Source organism: Choloepus didactylus, chromosome 21 (assembly GCF_015220235.1).
Source record: "Choloepus didactylus isolate mChoDid1 chromosome 21, mChoDid1.pri, whole genome shotgun sequence".
NCBI lineage: Eukaryota > Metazoa > Chordata > Mammalia > Pilosa > Megalonychidae > Choloepus > Choloepus didactylus.
The window spans coordinates 26,970,432-26,972,156 of NC_051327.1; the positions used below are offsets into that span (position 1 = coordinate 26,970,432).

The 1,725-nt window shown below is 68.9% G+C and overlaps 1 protein-coding gene across 1 annotated transcript; it reads left to right on the forward strand.

Moving 5' to 3' along the window:
- Positions 1–6: 6 nt before the first annotated feature.
- On the forward strand, positions 7–1,725 carry SPATC1L (spermatogenesis and centriole associated 1 like). Its single transcript, XM_037814102.1, is given in 3 exon segments — positions 7–449; positions 452–579; positions 1,093–1,725. Coding segments are annotated over 3 exon segments (528 nt in total). The 5' UTR covers positions 7–376; the 3' UTR covers positions 1,420–1,725.

A 1,725-nucleotide genomic window follows, 5' to 3' on the forward strand; every position in this document is an offset into this window, starting at 1 on the left:
TCAGGGATCTGGAGGAAGGGGAGGAGCTTAAGCAATGTTTGGTTAACAGGCGAGTTGTTCGACTGATCAGAAGGGCTAAGCGGCTCAGCTGGTCATTTATGAGGCGACGAGTGGAGATGGGGCTGCGTCCCGCCTCTCCTGGGAAGCAAGGGGCATCCCTGAGTCCTCTCTGAGTCACCTGGGGAAGGGGCCTTCGCACTGCGCCGTTTTCCAGAACAAAAGGCCAGGGTGCCCTTGGGAAGCATCAGTGTGTGGGGCGACCGGAGGCGTGGCTCCAGGGGCTTCTCTCCGAGCCGGCCTTGGCTGGGGGGTCAGCAGGGCCTTGGTCTGGCTGGTTCCTTTTCTAAAAATGGAGTAGAGCACCCGGCGGGAGGACATGGCTGCCCGTGACGCCCTGGCCTGCACCCCATGCCCCCACCCCCCCGCAGAGATCCAGAGCTTCCCCAGCGCGGAAAGGACGGGCGCATCGTCGGCGAGATCGCCTTCCAGCTCGACCGGCGCATCCTGGCCTATGTCTTCCCGGGCGTGACGCGGCTGTACGGCTTCACCGTGTCCAACATTCCCGAGAAGATCAAGCAGGTGGGCCTGGGGCTGCCCCGGGCCCCCACCCCCGTATTGCCCCCAGAGGCCCCCACACCCACCTCTGCGCACAGGTCTGCTCCCTGTCTTTAGGGTCCCCTTGTCCTCTCTTGCTATCCCTGGGGTCCCTCACACCCCGTCTGTGCTCCCAGAGCCCCTAACCGTCTCCAGGGCCCCTCCCTGTCCAGTCCCCTCCACGGCCGTGGGGTGAGGAGGGCTGGGTCCTGCTGGGATGGGCATTGGGACCCATCCGGGCCTCCCGGCCGTGGGACCATCTCAGGAGTGTTCTCGGGACCACCCAGCCCTTCCGACCAGCCCCCAAGGCCGCCTGCTGAAGCTTCCGGCTCCTCCCGGCCCCGCTGGCTGGAGGGGAGCCGCGAGACGGCGTGGGCGGCTGGGCACCCGGCCTTGGTTTCCCCACCTAAGCAGCTCCGCTCGCCCGGGAAGGGGCCCTGCGGCGCGAGAGGGCGGGCTAGACTCCGCGCCTCACCCCCGCGCCGCGCCGCGCCCCAGACCTCCATCAAGTCCCTGGACGGCTCCGTGGACGACAAGAAGCTGCGGGAGCTGACGCACCGCTACCTGATGCTGACGGCGCGCCTGGAGAAGCTGGGTTACAGCCGCGACGTGCACCCCGTGTTCAGCGAGTTCCTCATCAACACCTACGGCATCCTCAAGCAGCGGCCCGACCTCCGCGCGCACCCGCTGCACAGCAGCCCCGCCGCCCTGCGCAAGCTCGTCATCGACATCGTGCCCCCCAAGTTCCTGGGCGACGCGCTGCTGCTGCTCAACTGCCTGTGCGAGCTCTCCAAGGAGGACGGCAAGCCGCTCTTCGCCTGGTGAGGGCCGCGCCCTCCGCGCGCCTCCGCCGCTGTCAATAAAGTTTGTCCAAACCCGGGGGCGGCGGTGCCTCCTGCGCGTCGCCCCGAGAAGGGTGGGCCCGCGCCCGCTCAGGACCACCAGGACGGCCGCAGGCCGGGCCCGCAGCCCAGGGACCTCGGCCCGGCGCCGGGAGGGGTGCGGCGGTGCGCGCGCGGCCGGCCGTAGTCGGGGCCCGTGACCCGGTCGCCCCGTCGCGCCCCCGGTGCGCCCGGCCGCACGTGCCACCGCACACCGCGGAGCACTTGTTGCCCTTTATTAAAATCTTCT